We start from the raw sequence: 14,578 nt of genomic DNA, 5'->3' as shown, positions 1-14,578 counted from the left end.
GCTGAAGGATGAACTTGATCCCCAGACAGACAGCGGGGGACCTTGACCAGATGCTCAAACATTGTTTGCCTTTTGCTGTTTCTTTCAGAATCTTAAAGTCCCAGGGCCTGAAGTGTCCTTAGAAATGGGCTGGTTTGCTCATCATCTGTGTCCCCTTGGCGGGGTCACCACTGGGCCACTCATTATCTCTCTGGAAGAGGGGGAAGGAAACCGGCATTTTTGAACTGTCTTATGCCAGGCATGGTCCTAGGGTCTTCCACATTTATGGTCTCATTCAGTGCTCTCCACTCACCTTTGAGAAAAACATTTTAACCCCGATTTTATACATAAGGAGCTTGAGTGTGAGAGAGAGAGAGAGAGAGAGAGAGAGAGAGAGAGAGAGAGAGAGAGACGCTTCTTAGCACCCAGCAAACAACCACCACAGCTTCCTCTATATGTGCATACGCTAGGCCAAGCACTGTGCTAAGCCCCAAACGTGTTTTTACCTTACAACATTCTCACAGCAACTCTGGGAAGAAGCAATTCTAATCCCCATTTTACAGATGAGGAAATTGAGGCTCAGAGAGCAGAAGCCACAGAGCTAAAAGTGGTAGGTCGGGATTCATACACAGATTTTCCTGTTGGGAGCTCTTTCCACAATATCATGCACGTTGTTTTTCTCTCTGTTGGAAAGCCTTTCCTCTGTGGAGCAGGGAGCTGCCTCCTGTGGCTTTTGCTGCTTCTGGCTCTGGTTTGGGCCCCGTAGGCCCTGCTGCCCCAGGAGGCTGGCAGGCGGAGACTGTGTCCCCATCTTCCACTGGTCCTGCACTGCAGTATCTGTAGTTGGGCCTCACTGTCCTGCTGCTGATTTGTGTTTGTGCCTGGACTCCCCTATCGGTGGGCTGTGGGGTGCCAGAGGGGCTAGGATACAGCTGTTTGCAGCCCCAGCGGCTGGCCTGCCAAGCCTCCCAGGGCCACTGCCTCCCCAGAGAAGGGGACACTGACTTCAAAGTGGACCCTGGCAGGGAGGGCACTGACTCACACCCATGGCCAGATCTGGCTGCTTCCAGGGCACAGGCTCAGGAAGTGGCGGGGTTAGCCCCTCTCTGAATGTCCTGCCCTGGCTCTCAGCACTACGTGGGGTTGCCTCCAAAGCTGGGAAAGAGCCAGTGGCTTTGGTCCCAGGTTTAGTCAGCCTCTTGGAGTCCCACTGGCCATCTCCCCGACAGCTGTCTACACCCAGGGTAGACTGGGCCAGGGCAGAGGTCCAGCTGGCCCTTACAGGGCACCTTGTCATGTCATGGGCTCAGGCCTTACCTCTGGCCCAGGAATGGAGACCTGGGTTCTAGGTCTGCTCTGCCAGGTACTTGCTATGTGATTCTCAGAAGTTACACTCTTGTTCTTGGTGTCATAGTCTACAAAGAGAGGATGGACTAGTGAGCGTTGCTACAGATAAGTCCTACTCTGTGCAATGCGCTCCAACAGTCTCGCTCCTGAGCTCCCAACTGTCCTGCAACTGGGCACTACTATCCGTTTTTACAGATGAGTGACCCAACGCTCAGAGAGGGAAAGCAACTTGCTCCAGGTTCCACATCCCAGACCTGAACTCAAGAATCTCCTGTGAAGTCTGTAACCTTTCTCCAGCACCACCACACTGCTCTCATGTGGCACATGCTGAACAGAGGCCTCTGTGCAAAGAAAGCAGTTCAAAAAATGGGCACTAACTTTTGGGAAGCTTCTACTGTGTGTCGGGCCCTGGGCCTCCTCACTGCTCTGTGAGCTGGGTATCATTCTCCCCATTTTACAGATAAGGAAACTGAGGCCCTGATCACAGGAGCTGAGTCTCCCAGATTCTAAAACGTGTTCTTTCAAGTTCCCAGGGCTCCCCAGACCTCACAGAGGCCCTGTCCGCTTTCACTGGGTTTCATAACTCCCTTCTCTGTTTACTGCCTGTTGTCCCATTTAGCAAAACCAGAGGGGTGGGTATTCCCAGGAGGACCCAGAGCCCAGCAGTGACCCAGAAAGCAAACAAGCTCTGAGAGAGGACTTTCCATGAGTAGCCAGCTGCCTGGGAATCAAGAACAACAGTGTTTGGGGTGAAGAAAAAAGAACAGGGTGGTGTCTTCCAGGGCCAGCCAAGGCCTTTTGTACATCAAGGCCGGGGGCGGAGGGTGAGGCTGCCTGCTCCCATCTCTGGTAGCTGCCTTGGGAGGTCCAGGGAGACACGGAGGCTAGCCTAAGGTCACAGAGGAGCAGGGCCAAAGCTGGTGGTGGGGGTCCTGGATCCAACTACAGGGCAGAGATGTGGGCTGATGCTGAAAGCCACCTACTGTGTGTAGCACTAGGCGGGAGCCTGGAGCACCCAAGATCAGAGGTCAAGGGGATCTCTGAGGTCCAGAGAAGGGCAGGGACTAGGGCGTACTCACATAGCGAGTGGTGGCAGAGCCGGGCTGCCTCTCAAGTACAGGAGACCGTGCCTGACCTGTGTGCCCATGAGTGGCACAGAGTATAGGTACCACAGTCCATCTTCCACCCAGTGGCTGCAGCCTGGGGACCTTCCTAGGACAAGCCTCTGTCCTGGGTGCTCACAGGTGCAGGTGCGGGGCTGGAGGGCTGCGACCTCTTCAGCCTGGGAGGCGTGGTAGGGACGGCCACCCCATGGAGTTCGGGCTGCCAGGCTTGGCTTGGGCTTGACTGAGTCAGCGCCTGCAACCCTTTACCTGTAAACGGTACTGTTGCTCCCTTCCTGCCCAGGTGGGATGGTGCTGGGAGGCCCTGCTTGATCCCCAGATAGAGCTTGGGCACTGGAGCCAGCCAGTCTTGTGTTTGAATCTCAGCAGTGCCTCTTTCTAGCTGAATGACCCCAAGCAAGTGACTGAAACTCCCTGAATCTCTGTTTCCTGGTCTATAAAATGGGAACTTTAATACCTCTTTCCCCTGGTTGCTGTGAGGAGACTCAGTATCAGACACCGCCCATCCCTTCCTCCCTCTCTTCTCCCAGAGATGTCTGGATCCAGAGGTGAGGTGGCATGCTGCCATCGGTGACCGCCGTGCTCCCTTGTATAGTTCAGGGGCCCTGCACTGTCTCATTCAGAAGGACCTGTAGAGGCAACCTGGACCAGTGCTCCCATTTTACAGATGGAAACCCTGAGGCTTAGAGACGTGTCAGTTCTGGATATGGTTGTAGAGCCAGTATCTGGGAATGCTGGGCTAGGAATGAGGCTTAGAGTCAGAGCATCAGGGCCTACCCCATCTTTTGGGTATCTGGACCCTGAGGCCCAGATAGGGACAGTGATTTGCCCAAAGTCACCCAGGAAGTCAGTGGCATAGGGAAGCCTAGCACTGGGTGGAGACTCTTCCTTTCTACCTAGAAGTTTTTCTTTTGCATTTAAGTCCCCCAACTGGCCCCTGCCCCAACCCTCGCCCTGAACTCATACATCCTCTTCCAGGCAGGGAGTAGCATAAGACCATGTCCCCATCACAGTCTCCACACATCACTGCCCTGTAGTGAGAGTTTCTAGGCCATGGGCTCCCTGAGGGCAGGAGCCAGGGCCTGTTCACCAGGTCTCCAGCGCTGAGGACCCAGGCTCCAGAGCTGTGTGACAGGCAAAGCAGCAGGGCCTTTGTGATCACTAACCAGGGGCCAGTGACCCTGGGCTAGTGGTCAGTGACCCCTGGCACTAAGGCCAAGCCACAGCAGCCCTCTGTTAATCACCAGCTGAGCAGAAAGTACTGCTCAGCTGGGCCAGATGCCAACTCAGTTTCATTTGGGGGACAGGGATGACAAGGAAATTTCTTCTTCCTGCTTGTTTGGATTTTCCAAATTGTCTAATGAGCAGGTATCATTGTCTATTTTAAAGGTATGATTTCTAGATCAGTCTTTTTTTTTTTTTTTTCTCTCAGCCATGCCACGTGGCATACAGGATCTTAGTTTCCGACCAGGGATGGAATCGGTGCCCCCTGCAGTGGAAGCACAGAGTCTTAACCACTGGACTGCCGAGGAAGTCCCCATAGATCAGTCTTTTATAAAAAAAAAAAACAAAAAAAACTTCATTGGATAAATACTTGTAAATAGTTTCAATCCCTATAGCACATTAAAAGAAATTTCCGGGCTTCCCTGGTGGCGCACTGGTTGAGAGTCCGCCTGCTGATGCAGGGAACGCGGGTTCGTGCCTCGCTCCGGGAAGATCCCATATGCCGCGGAGCGGCTGAGCCCGTGAGTCATGACCGCTGAGCCTGCGCGTCCGGAGCCTGTGCTCTGCAACGGGAGAGGCCACAAGGCCACAGCAGTGAAAGGCCCACGTACGGCAAAAAAAAAAAAAAAAAATTTCCACACAAGTATATTGAGGTATAATTAAGATACCATAACAATTCACCCATTGTAAGCAGATGGGACTGTGATTTTTAGTACATTTTTCAGTTGTGTAATCATCACCATAATCCAGAGTTAGAATGTTAGAATGTTTTCATCACCCTAAAATGTTCCCTTGTGCCAGTTGCAGCGATGTGGGTGCTTAACCCCAACCTCTTATCCCTTTCAAACAAACTGGCTTGACGGTTTGGTGTTTACCCTCCTTGATTTTTTTAAGGATGTATACAAAAACAGACACCCTTATAAAACAGAGGAGAGGAGTCACATTATAGTTATTGTACAATTTGCTTTTTGCACTTGGAGATCTCTCTGTGCTTATTGAGCGCCTACTATGTGCCAGGCACGGTCCGCACTAGCTTATTCTTTTTTCACAGCTGCAGAGTGGTCCGTTGTATGGCGGCTCCAGTATTTGTTTAACCAGGACACTTGGGTCCTTTCCAGTTTTCTTCAAACAATGCTTCAGTGAACATCCTTGCACGTATATTTTCGCGTTCCTCTGCAAGTGATACTGAAGGAAATGGCACTGTTGTTGCATTACGTGTTTCGAATTTGTGGTCATAAATTGCTCTCTAGAGAGGGGAGACTGGTTTATACTTCCATCAAGAGCATATGAGAACTGTGGGGTTTTTATAACCCTCGAAATGCCTAAGGAGAGGGAAGAGCTCTCTGAATTTAGGCCAGAGCTGATCCACTGCAGGCTCTGCAGGCCCAGGACTAGACACAGGGCTTCAAGAACTCAGGCATCTCTCTGTGGTTCCCCACAGACACTGAGATAAAATTCAGACTCTTCAGTGTGACACACAGGCCCCTGTGACCCCCGCCACCCTCTCCAGCCTCATCTCTTCTTGCTCCTGTGTTTGAGACAGGACCCCTCCTTAGTCACTGCATGTGGCCTGCATTTGCCCCTTGCCCATGCTGTTCCCTCCCCAGAATGCCTCTTCTTCTCAACCTCCCTCCTCCCTGTCCTTCAAGGCCCAGGTCACAAGTCCCTTTGTCCATGAAGCTTTCTTATAATCCCTGCAATCTGATTTGTCTTCTCCGTGTGTGTATTCATTTAGCCCTTTATCTGACCCACAGTCCACCTTAAATGGGAGGAAGTTGTATGTGATGGAAGGCAAACTTCTGCCTGATTAGATAGAAACTGGGCTCCAGGAGGAGCTGGTGCAGATGACTAGAGCTCGTGGGGAAGGGGGATGGGAACTCCCATTTACTAATTGTCAGACCAGGCCATTTTCACACAGAGAGACTGGTTTAATTCTCAGCAACCACTTTATACCCATTTACTAGGTGAGGAGACTGAGGCAGAGAAGAAGAAAGTAACTTACACACAGTGGAGGTGGGAATCAAACCCAGGTCTCCAGCTTCTCCATTCTCTTCCCTATCATTGCATTCCCTGTTATTGGGGAAGGAAGAGATCTGGGATGCAAAGGGAACTTGGAGAGAAGCTGGGTCTGGCAAAGTAGTGAGAGGGAGAAGAGAGGGGCTGGAGAAGGTGGGAAGCAGGCCTGGGTGAATCCCAATAGCACTTCTAACCCAGTGACTGACTGTAGGCCTCCAGTGGGAGAGTGAGAGATGGGAAGGGAGCCTGGGAGAAGGGCAAGAGGCTTGAATCCTTGACTTCCCCAGGGAGAGCCAGTAGGACCTAAAACTGAAAAAAACAAGAAAAAAACCAAAACTAACACCCCCCCCCAAAAAAAGAAAAAACCCCAAACAACAAGGGCTTGTTATTTAAGACATGAAGCCAAACACTGAAATCAGCTGAAGGAGGAAGATAGAAGTGGTTGGTTGCCCCAAGGTGTAAGTGGGGTTGAGAGGCAAAACTTTGCATAAATAACGTGACTTTAAGTTTTTATCAAAACAACCTTTTACAAAATAAAAACTTTTTAAAAGGAAGGAAAGACGGGCAGTCTTGAGTAAAATAGAACCTGCAATCCGAGAAGTTGAGAGATCTGCCTGCCCTTCTCTGTCTGGCTTGTTCAAGGGTCCAGTGAAGGTCAGCCCCCTGGACTGTGTCCTCAGCTGGTGACAGCCCCATGCTGCCTAAGTGGGTCATCCACTCAGAGCACCTGGGGTGAAATCTTGGCTTTCATTTCCTAGTAGTGTGCAAATTGCTTGAGCTTTCTGCACTCAATTTCCCCCTCTTTAAAATAGGGCTGTCGATGGTACCCAGTCTGTAAAGGATGTTAGGATGTGTCAGTTTTCATATGAAGTGGAAAACCTTCAATAAATGTTAGTCCATGGTATTTGTTGCTGGAGACATTAGGGGTGGAGAGGGGAGGGTTCTTGCATGGATCACACAGGAGGCTAAGATGGGTGAGCTCCCTGCCATTCTTACGTGTGCCCATTTAGTGTGCACTGAGTTAGCGCCTGCTGTATGCCAGGTGCTGTGCTTGGTCTCCACCCCTGAGCTGGGGTGAAGGGGTGGCCACGCCCAGTTGGATCTGTCCAGGTGGGAACCCCGAGGTCGCAAAAATCCAGGCCAGATCCCCGCCCTTCCCAGGCCCGCGGGGGCCCAGCCCTGCCGCGCGCCCTCCCTACGGGGCGGTCCCCAGCTTGGGCGGGACGGGCGGGCGGCTACTTAAGGTCTGCGACTGGGGAGTCCGAGGCTGCCGCCCAGGTCTTCTGCCGCCGTCGCTGCCATGGTTCCGCACAGCTCCGCGCTGCTGGGCGCGCTGGTCCTGGCGCTGTGCGCGCAGTCGCCGCCGGCCCGCGCCGCCACCGCGTCGCGGGGGGTGACCCAGGCGCGGGTGAGTGCCCGGGGGGCCCCGGGGGGCTCCCGGAGTAACTCTCTATTGTAAGTTCTTGCAGATACAGCGCTAGGAAAAGGGGAGTAATTCAGGTCTAGAATGGAAAAACTGTTTTGTTGCTTTGTAAGTATCTCTTGCTGCTTCCGGGGCTCCGGTGGATGGGGGTGGGAGCCTCAGGGCCCTGGCTGTTTCCCTCCCTAGAGGCTAACCTCACCTTGGCCGGATTTCTTTTTCGCTCGGTGCTACCTTCTGATTTCTTACCCATCTCTGCCCCCAGATTTCTCCTCTTCCTTGCCTGATTTCTCCTTCCCTCCGCCTCATTTCTCTCCTGCCCTCTTCTGATTTCTATTATTTCAGACTCCTCCTTCTCATCTAATTTCTCTCTGCCTCTTCAATATTTTCCCCCTCTTCCCTGTATGATCTCACCTCCGCCTGCTTACCGTCCTTCCTGTTATTTATTCTCCCCTCTCTGGTACCTCCTCTGCCCTGTCTGGTTTCTCCTCACTCCTGCTGTTCTTTTGTGTTCCCCGTCCCTCTGCCTGAGTTCTCCCATCTGTTTTTTTGACTTCTTCCACCAGATCCGGCCCGAGGTGACCTGCGCCTGCTGATTTCCACCCTCTGACTCCAAGCTAACCATCCCACTCTGCTCCATGTCTAGCCCCAGTGCATGTCTGACGGCCTTCCCCCATCCTTGACCGCCTCATCTCCAACAGGCTCCTGCAGACCCCGGCTGCGTCCTCTCGCCTTTTCCAAGAAGTGGAATTTAGGGGGTGGGGTTTTGGGGGCAGGAGGGAGGAGGCAGACAGCGCAGGAAGCCACTTGGGCTCAGTCATCTAGGCCCTTCTTGGAGGTGTGGACATGGACATGGATGGGGCATGGGAAATCTTCCCACTTCCAAAGAGCAAAAGCAGACAGGCTGTGTGACCTTAGGCTAGTCCCCTTCCCGTCTTGGGGCCTCAGTTTTCCTGTCTGCAGGGTGGAGTTGGATAATGAACTCTCTGAGGACCCTTCTAGTTCTAAGGACCACTGAGGATGCTGGAAGGGAACGAGCTGAGCCCCCGGTGACCCCCAGATTTACCATTGCCATCTGAGGGGTCTCCCCACGGTCCCAAAACTCGTGGTGCTCTTAGAGCATAGGCCAATTCCTGCTCTGTCCTTTCCTAGCTGGGGGTCCCCGTCTTCACCTCTCTGCGCCTCGGCTGTTGCATCTAATTGGCACTAAGAAAGGAAGAGAGAAGGGAGGGAGAGCCTTCTGTCCCCCCGTCACCAGGGAGCTGAGGAGGGGAGACAGATGCTGGCCACGGACAGGGTTTGGAGCCTAAACTCTGCCCTGTTTGCTCACTTGTCAAGCAGGGGTCATAGAACGGGGTGGGGAGAGTCAACGGCTCAAGTGAGATGCTCTTGGTGCTGGAAACCACCCTCCCTCGTGCCCCGGGGTGGGGTCTCTCCCTGCCAAGGCTCCTGCCCTCACTCAGGCTCCTCCCCGTCTCTTGCAGCCCAGCAGCATGGTGGTAGAGCACCCCGAGTTCCTCAAGGCGGGGAAGGAGCCCGGCCTGCAGATCTGGCGTGTGGAGAGGTTCGACCTGGTTCCCGTGCCCCGCAGCCTTTACGGAGACTTCTTCACAGGCGATGCCTATGTCATCCTGAAGACGGTGCAGCTGAGGAATGGGAACCTGCAGTACGACCTCCACTACTGGCTGGGTGAGGCTTGCCCCGCCCGAGCCCCCATCCCAACCCCTCTGCTGTAAAGCACAGACCTCTGAGGCATGGTCGCCAGGAAGTGCCCACAGGAATTAAGTGACTATTGGGCGTCAAGTGTGTGCCAGACCCTTGGGTACATGTTCCCAAGACTCTAGAGCCCACCTGCCTGAGTTCAGACCCCGGCTCTGCCCTTTGGCAAGATATTCAGTGTCTCTGTAAAGTGGACCTGATGATGGCGCTAGACTACCTCATAGCACTGTTGTGAGGGTTAAACAAGCCACTATGGCACACAGACTGGGGGTGACTTGGGGACCATGGACCCCCTGCACAGCTCCAGTCACACTCCAGTTTGCCCTTCAGAGTCGGAGCCTGGAGTCCTGCCACAGCTCTGCTGTGTGACTCTGTGAGTCCTGCCCCCTCACTGTGCCTTGGTTTTCTGTTTTTTTGTTTTGTTTTGTTTTGTTTTGTTTTTGTTTTGTTTTTTTTTGCGGTACGCGGGCCTCTCACTGCTGTGGCCTCTCCCGTTGCGGAGCACAGGCTCCGGACACGCAGGCCCAGTGGCCATGGCTCACGGGCCCAGCCGCTCCGCGGCATGTGGGATCCTCCCGGACCAGGGCACGAACCCGTGTCGCCTGCATCGGCAGGCAGACTCTCAACCACTGCGCCACCAGGGAAGCCCTGTGCCTTGGTTTTCTGATGCTCCCTGGCCTGACTTCGTGCTCAGGAAGGTTGAGAGTGAGTGCAGGGGGAAGCGTCAGAGCTGGGAGGACTCTTAGAGACCTGGAGTCAGCCTCCCACCTCCCCATTATACAGATAGATTAACCGAAGCTCATAAGAGGCAGGGGCTTGCCCAGCTTCTACAGCCAGGCCAGGGCACTGCTGGGGGCTCCAGACTCCTCCTCCATGGGAGGCTGGGGCCACTTTACAGAAGCCCGGCTCATGCTGCTCTGATGTCCCCCAGGCAATGAATGCAGCCAGGATGAGAGCGGGGCAGCTGCCATCTTCACGGTGCAGCTGGATGACTACCTGAACGGTCGGGCTGTGCAGCACCGTGAGGTCCAGGGCTTCGAGTCTGCCACCTTCCTTGGTTACTTCAAGTCCGGCCTCAAGTACAAGGTGGGTGCCGGGCAGCAGGGACAGATGCACCAATGGCAGGGCTCACTCAGGTCCATCCATCATCTTTCAGCCTTGTTTGGTGATGTGGGCAGATGGGTCAGAGCTCAGCCTTTGGAGTTGCTTAGCTCTGGGCCCTTCCTAGCTGTGTGACCTTGGACAAATCACACTCTCTCTCTGAGCCTCTGGTTTCTTGTTAAATTGAGAGAAGAAAATTCTCCATCACTTCAGAGGGTGGTCTTCCTAGCCCCAGCCGTAAGGGGTGGGCCATGGGTGGGAACCTTGCTTTCCCGGGGCTTGAGCCTGCCAACAGAGGGGCCTATGTTAGGTATTTGAAACACATTTGATCACATTTCTCCTTCTGCTTGTTAGAATCCCCCTTGAACTTGGACTCTGAAGAGTCTGAGGCCCAGCCCCAAGCCAGGTAGGGCTGAGCAAAACCAAGCTGGAAGCCCCAAGAGGCTGTGCTGTATATTGTATATGACTTCTGGGAAACCACTTGGCCTCCCTGAGCCTCCCTTTCCTCTTCTGTTACATGAGAACCAGTTGTACCTGCCCTATGGGCCTGGGGAGAGGATTTGGTGAAGGCATAGTTGGGAAATGCCTTGCACAGGGCTTGGCACCTTGGAAGAGCTCCTGGACAGCTGTAGTTTTACAAAGCTGGGGTTTTCTTTGGTCAGGATAAGGAGGGGATCATAAGCTTTGATGGTCTTAATGTCAGAGTTCAAATCTCTTATTTTAAGAGAGGGAGGGGCAACTGAGGCATAGAGAGGTTAAGCAACTGGTCCAGGGTCACACAGCAAGTCAGTCCCAGAGCCAGGACCAGAACCCAGATCTCCTGACTCCCAGCATTTTCCCACTACACCAACCTGCTTCTCATGAGCAGGGTTCTAGGATAGGTATTAAGCCCCATCTATGCTGCCGATGTGCTGTGTGACCTTAGAGAAGTCATCGTCCATCTCTGGGCCTCCGGGTTGTCTGTGTTAGCAGGGTGGCCACGCTGTCTGCTCAGCTGACACATCAGGGATTAGGTGATGGAAAAGCTCTCATGAGACTGAGATAGCAGAGGGCAGGGTGTGTTGTGGGAACAGGGCCTCAACCCTGCGCTGGGTGGAGCAGGGTTGGATTCCCTGGAGCCTACCAGCACCCCTGTCAGCTACATCCACGCCCACAGTGCCTCCTGCGGAGCCGTCCAGTTCTACCTTCTTTCTGCAGCCTCTTCTGGGGCCCTGGTACCAACGGAGGGAGGGGTGAGAAGCTTGGGACCCAGTCCCTGGACTTGGAGAAGGACCAGGGCTTTTTGCAGCTCCTGGAGCAGAAAGCAGAAAGGACACTCGATCAGGAGTCAGAGAGATTTGTTCAGGTCCCAAGGCCACCCCCCTCCCTGCTTGTGCCTCCAGGTGGGTGCTCTCACATATTTGTCATTCATTCAGCAAATAGTTATCAAGCCCCTTGAGCAACAGCGCCTGCTTATTGTTGTTGCTCTCTGGACAGCAGTGACTTAAGTTGTGGACAAGTTAAGCAGCTTACAGAGCTGGTAAGTGACAGAGCTGGGATTTAAACCCAGGTGTGAAGGACCTCGCACAGAATAAGTTCAGAGTGGACATTTGAAGACTCCCCGGTCTCTGATCTTAGCTCAGAGGGAGCCTAGGAATCTGCATGTTTAGCAAGCCTCCTTCACCCTCCGGTGATTTTTCCAAGACGTTCTTGGACCATACTCTGAGGAATGCTCCAGGGGATGGGTTCCCAGCCCAAGCCTGGATTTGGGACTTCAGTCCTGAGAGGCCCTGGCTTTCGGTGGAAATGTGAGGTCCAAAGCCTGTCCTGTTTTCCACCTTTTGCAAGTCCTCCCGCCGCCCCTGCACTTGGCAGGCCCAGTTCAAGGTTCTTGGCCTGGCGCCCTCATCAATTATAGATTTCCGAGGAGCAGAGCTTGTTACGCAAGACTTGTTTCTGTGAAAGCCTGCTCCTGGAGCCAGTTCCGTCCTCGGGGTGTGCGAAGGGGCAGGGAGGGGACGAGAGCCGCTGGAAAGGGCTTTCACGGGGCCTGTGCTGTCCTGTTCTGTGACCTCCACATCTTTAAAGTCATTGCATTTGATCCCTCCTCCTCCTCCTGACTCTCAGACAGAACCCTAAAGACCCCGTGGGGCTGCGTTATTTGAAAACCTTTGTTCAAGCAGAGTCTGGGGTGGCCTGAGTCCTAGAAAGCCCTGGACGCAGTGGGAACTCACAGAATCACCTGAACCCTTCCTGTCCTCCCTCCTGTTTCTTAGATGAGGAGCCCTGAGTTTAGAGGGTGGAGGGGACCAGCCCCAATCAGTAGGTTTTTCTTTGTTTTATAACATATTTTAAAATGTAGATCTTTATAGCTTTTATCCTTCCTCAGACTACAAGTGTGATACAAGCTTATTGTAAAATGTCAAACGTAGAAATATGGCTTCTAGGAAGTAAAAGTCCCCCATGATTCTACTCTTGGAGATATACACCAAATGGTACATAATTTTTCTCTCTCTCTATATGAACATATATGTTATTTATTTATTTTTTTAGCCGCACCGTGCGGCATGCGGGATCTTCCCCGTGACCAGGGATCGAACCCATGCCCCCTGCAGTGGAAGCGCAGAGTCTTAACCACCGGACTGCCAGGGAAGTCCCTATATGAACGTATAGATGTGTATATTATATATAGATATAGAATCTATACATATATATGTATATATATATATATCATCACTTTAATTTGGAAAGTGGCTTTTAAAACAATATCCTATTAAATTTTGTTCAAATAATTTGATGCCGATCTCTGCCCACCTACTGATTAGACCATAGAAAACAACAATCAATCCTAAAGATTAAAGTAAAAATAGTGAAAAATAGTAAAACTTTCCCAAAAGTCCTGCCCCTTATACTTGGAGATCCACTAATGTCTCCTAAGAACTTACTTTTATTTTTTTGTTAACTAATCTTTCTAAGTCTAATTTCCCAGATCAGTAAGATTAGAGGAGTTAACTAATCAGGAAATGCCTGTCCATACTCATTAGAAATCAAGTATTCTTTTAATTTTTAAATTCATATACAGAGAATTTATTGGAACCAAGATTTATGACATTGAACAACACTTTTCCTTTTTTAAAAGTAAGTTCCTATTTTTTTGATAAAAAGTAAAAGGCACACTTGTACAAGTAAAATATTTTAGAGATGTATTTCTAAAAGTTAAGGGTCTTTCTCTTCCCTCATTTCCCCATTTCTTCCTCTCTGAGGAATCCATGAAAATGGTCCATGTGTCCGTTCAGCACCTTTTGGAAAAGCTTTTCAGATCCACAGACTCTTTACCTCCAGATGAATGGGGTCCCGGGGTCAGTGGTGCCCACAGACACTCAGGAGTTCCTGGGCTGGCAGACTTGGGCAAGGCTCGTTCCCTAGAAGGGCGAACTTGGGGGTAAAACTTCCACCAATTATCTGGGACCCTGGGCACAGCGCTGAACCTCTTTTCACCTCAGTTTCCATGCCTGTGAAGTGGGGTAATGAGAGTTGCTACCTCACGGGCTTGTGGGGACCACATTGCGTGGCCATAAAGCAGGTGCCTCCTCCTCTGTCACAGGCCTAGTAAGTGGCAGCCTCTGAGGTCATTACCAGGTGAGCACGGGGCATTGCATCTTCTTCCCCAGCTGCCTTTCCTTGCTCTCCAGCAGGAGGGTCCCTGAAGCCAGGTGGAAAGAAAGGCTCTGCGAATACCTTGGCCGCCCTGCTGGGCCCAAGCGGATGCTCTTGAAAGGCCTCATGCTAGTACTAATAAAGGACACCAGGGGGCGCTCCACTCGCCAACATTTCAACTTGAAGAACCTTGCTCTGAACAGTGGTTTGTTCCTGCCTCCGGTCCTGGGTGACCCTAGTGACCTTTGCTCTAAGAAAACCTGATGTTGGGGGAAAATGTGGCCCTTACAAATTTAGTTACCCCTGGGTTTGCATCCTAGCTCCACCATTTACTAGCTTTGAGATCTTAGGCAAGTCTCTTCATTTCTGGCATCTGCATTTCTCATCTGTAAGATGGGGATGATGACACCTCCCTCATAGATGACACATGCAAAATGCCCGGCAGAGTGGGCATTATCATTTCACAACCACTTCCATATTGCTTACTGTGTGTAGACGTAATAGGAGCCCAATTATACTCACTCCCTTTGTCCCTTGCCCTCATGGACTCTGTGCGGCAAGTCAGACTTGGCTTTGCTCTGCAAACTGAGGTGTCAGCAAGGGGCCTGGAGGGGGCGGCCACATTTCTGGCCTTAGTGGCCCTTGACGTGTGGAGCAGGGAGGTGAGTGCCAGATTGGGAACAGGAGGCAAGGTTTTACTCCTTAGCTTTGCCGCGTGCTTGTTGAGTGCCCTTGAGTAAGTCACTTCACTTCTCTGGGCTTCAGTTTCCTCATGCGTAAAACGGGAAGCTCATAAGGACCTTCGCAGCTCTGACTTGACATCCCTGGGGCTTGGGGTCGGTGAGCACCTGGGACTGGGAACTGTTAATGAGGACGCCCAGCCCACTTTATTGGGCTTTCTACTGAGCCAAGGGCAGTTTTGACCGCTGCCAGGAATCCTTCCTGAAGTTCCCTGGAACTTGGTGATGACTGCAGAAGGTGGCACAGCAGGGGCTTTTGTCACCATTTCAAA

At 52.2% G+C, this 14,578-nt stretch overlaps 1 protein-coding gene across 8 annotated transcripts in view; it reads left to right on the top strand.

Annotated features, from left to right (window-relative positions):
* Nucleotides 1-14,578, top strand: part of GSN (gelsolin) — a 58,365-nt gene that overhangs the window by 23,000 nt on the left and 20,787 nt on the right. Inside the window, exons 1-3 of one of the 8 annotated variants that reach the window (XM_007451477.1) lie at nucleotides 6,963-7,132; nucleotides 8,600-8,799; nucleotides 9,761-9,915. In XM_007451477.1, coding sequence (XP_007451539.1) covers nucleotides 8,604-8,799; nucleotides 9,761-9,915 — 351 coding nt within the window. In that variant the 5' untranslated portion in view covers nucleotides 6,963-7,132; nucleotides 8,600-8,603. Of the gene's footprint in view, nucleotides 1-6,962; nucleotides 7,133-7,197; nucleotides 7,222-8,555; nucleotides 8,800-9,760; nucleotides 9,920-14,578 lie in introns of those variants that run through there. The other 7 variants (XM_007451474.1, XM_007451473.1, XM_007451472.1 and 4 more) reach the window with 7 other exon arrangements.

Source organism: Lipotes vexillifer, unplaced genomic scaffold (assembly GCF_000442215.2).
Source record: "Lipotes vexillifer unplaced genomic scaffold, Lipotes_vexillifer_v1.1 scaffold588, whole genome shotgun sequence".
NCBI classification, from domain to species: Eukaryota; Metazoa; Chordata; class Mammalia; order Artiodactyla; family Lipotidae; genus Lipotes; species Lipotes vexillifer.
This window is presented reverse-complemented; position numbering and strand designations above follow the sequence as displayed.